Source organism: Penaeus monodon, chromosome 5 (assembly GCF_015228065.2).
Source record: "Penaeus monodon isolate SGIC_2016 chromosome 5, NSTDA_Pmon_1, whole genome shotgun sequence".
NCBI classification, from domain to species: domain Eukaryota; kingdom Metazoa; phylum Arthropoda; class Malacostraca; order Decapoda; family Penaeidae; genus Penaeus; species Penaeus monodon.
In genome coordinates this window covers 30,202,555-30,205,054 of record NC_051390.1, presented here as the reverse complement: position 1 = coordinate 30,205,054, position 2,500 = coordinate 30,202,555, and the positions used below count along the sequence as shown (strand labels likewise).

The 2,500-nt window shown below is 36.4% G+C and overlaps 1 protein-coding gene across 3 annotated transcripts in view; it reads right to left on the bottom strand.

The window, feature by feature from the left end:
- LOC119573155 overlaps window positions 1-2,500 on the bottom strand; it is a 34,090-nt gene that overhangs the window by 30,810 nt on the left and 780 nt on the right. For 2 of the 3 annotated variants that reach the window (XM_037920223.1, XM_037920224.1), the window contains exons 1-2: window positions 1,621-2,159; window positions 1,370-1,525 (exon numbers count right to left, since the gene is read on the bottom strand). In XM_037920223.1, coding sequence (XP_037776151.1) covers window positions 1,370-1,525; window positions 1,621-1,854 — 390 coding nt within the window. In that variant the 5' untranslated portion in view covers window positions 1,855-2,159. Of the gene's footprint in view, window positions 1-1,369; window positions 1,526-1,620; window positions 2,160-2,500 lie in introns of those variants that run through there. The other variant, XM_037920225.1, reaches the window with a different exon arrangement.

Below are 2,500 nucleotides of genomic sequence, written 5' to 3'. Positions count from 1 at the left end.
CGCTGGACAACGGAGCCTTTAGAAGAAAAAGGGAAAAAGAAAAAGCGAAACTCGAAATATTTAATCTGTGAAGCGCGGCAAAGAGTGACTTTATTAATTCTTTGATAAAATTCGACCTCACTTATAAATATGTGTAGAATTTTTTCTTTTCAATTTAGCAATCACTGTCAGCTGCCTGATAAGCAATATCTGTATTTAAAAGTAATAGTTCTACCCGAAAACACACCACACGCACTGATTACTCCAAAAATTATGAAGTGGCTTTGGTCAACTTTTTACACCCGAAATATTATTATTCGTTCATATCTAACAATGATGATTTTTCTATAGTTATGAATGTTTGCAATGTAAGGATATCTCTAATACAGCTTGTAGCAATAGAATATGTGCCCAGCTTTAGCATAATTTAGCATAAAGTGGCAAACATGCAGGTTTTGACAGATAAACTAAATTAAGAATCATACGGTAAGCTGCATTACAATATCCTTGTCAACAAAAACAGGCTACTTACCTATGGCTATTAGATAGGTTACTGTCACATCTCGACTGCGCGCTCTGAGAGGCGAATGCTTTCTGTTACTTAAATATTACTGTAAGTTTTCACGTAGCATTCCTCATATTCTAGATTTTAACGAAAATCAACAATATACCATTTTTGAACACATTCCCACTTAGAATGTGACCGAGGACGATCATGATCACCTTAAGAAAATAAACATTGCAAGCCCCCCCCCCCCTGAAGAGCGAAGAGCGATATATATATTTTATTTACCTTATTATTATCATTATCATTATTTTATTATTATTATTGTTTTTTTTCTGAATCTTCAACAGAGTTTTCTTGGATGTACTTTCATAGTTTTCAATTAACCTTTCTATGTGTAAAATTTATATGTCAGTACAAAATTGGATGGTGTGTGTGTGTGACTCCATGCTCTAGTATAACTAGCTGTGCATTATGCTACGACATACAGGTGAGGGGTGGCTAGTTGGTGGGGTAGGGGATTGTATTTTGTTTTTAGTTGGTGGTTGGGGGTTAGAAACGCATTATGATGACTTCCTGTCTATATATTTACAACTACTTGCTTATATATGTCTATACATATATTCATATAAAAACACACACACACACATATGTGTGTGTGTGTCCGCGCGCGCGTGTGTGTGTATGTGTATGTGTGTGTGTGTTTGTGTGTGTGTGTGAGTTCACATAAACGCACACACATACAGACAGACACACACACACACACACACACACACACACACACACACACATACACACACATTTATGTAGATACAGATAGATATAGACATGTATGTAGGCACACATATGAAGAAAATCATATAGGTTAAATTATTATATACCCACCAAGGAAAACAAATCATGAAGGGCCCATTCATAAGAGGTTCGTGGTCCCATGGCTACGTGTGTGCCCATCAGAGTCTTTGTAATCATTTCTCTTCCGTCAGTAATGGTTTCAATTTGGTCCCTTAACTTTCCTAAAGTGCTGTTTACTGGGGCGTTCTGTAAAACGAAATAATTAAGTTAATTAAGAATTCTCTGCATGCTCTATGTTTTAGCTTCTCATATTTATGAACATCAGTACAGAGAAGACTTACTAAAATGTCTCTATGGAGCCGGGTGCCTGCATAAACATTGGTTGGGATGCCCTTTTGCACTAGTTCTTCTAAATTATCAAATGGAATCGTTACTCGCGGTAAAATAAGCATAGCCTTCAAGTTGGACCGGTACACCGAGCTCAGGACCAGTGCCACTAAAAGCCACAAGGCTCCTAGCACTCGTACAGAGACCCCTTGAAGCTCCCAGGGCACCGCTGTCAAGTAATATAGCATTTAAAAGACGAAAAAAAATCTCCTTTTTGGCTCACAAAAGATATAGTAACTATAGAATACAGCAGGTATACATGAATAAAATATCGCTGCATAGCAGTGGCACATTGTCTAAAGAAGCTATTATAATTCCCACAATTCAATCATGTCTACTCTGCTGATTTACAGTAAATTTAGAATCTAATGTCCAAAAGAGTAGGTGATGGGTGACCGCAGGTTTAAGAAGGATAACTGTAAAAATAATATTTGAATCTTTAAAATGCAATATTTCACATTCAGATAAAAAAATAAGATACATTGCAAGTTATATCCAGAAATAGTGATACCACAAACTTTAAAACAGCAGACGTAATCCTGCCAAATGAGACAGAACCAGTTGCCCACAACACATATGTAAGATGTGATACATGCAGTGATATAAAAACTATATTCAGAATCAGGCCTGCTTAAGATAGTGATATATGCTAAATAACTATCCTTGGGTATGCATGAATTCAGATGTAAGTTATGGAAAAGGCTGACTGACCTGTTACAGAGAAGCTGCAGAAGACATAAAAGGAAGAGGATTAGACAAAAGAGAAGTGCTAAATAAGCTTCTAGATATAATGTTGATACCTAATATTGGAGGGGGAAACATACATTGGTATTG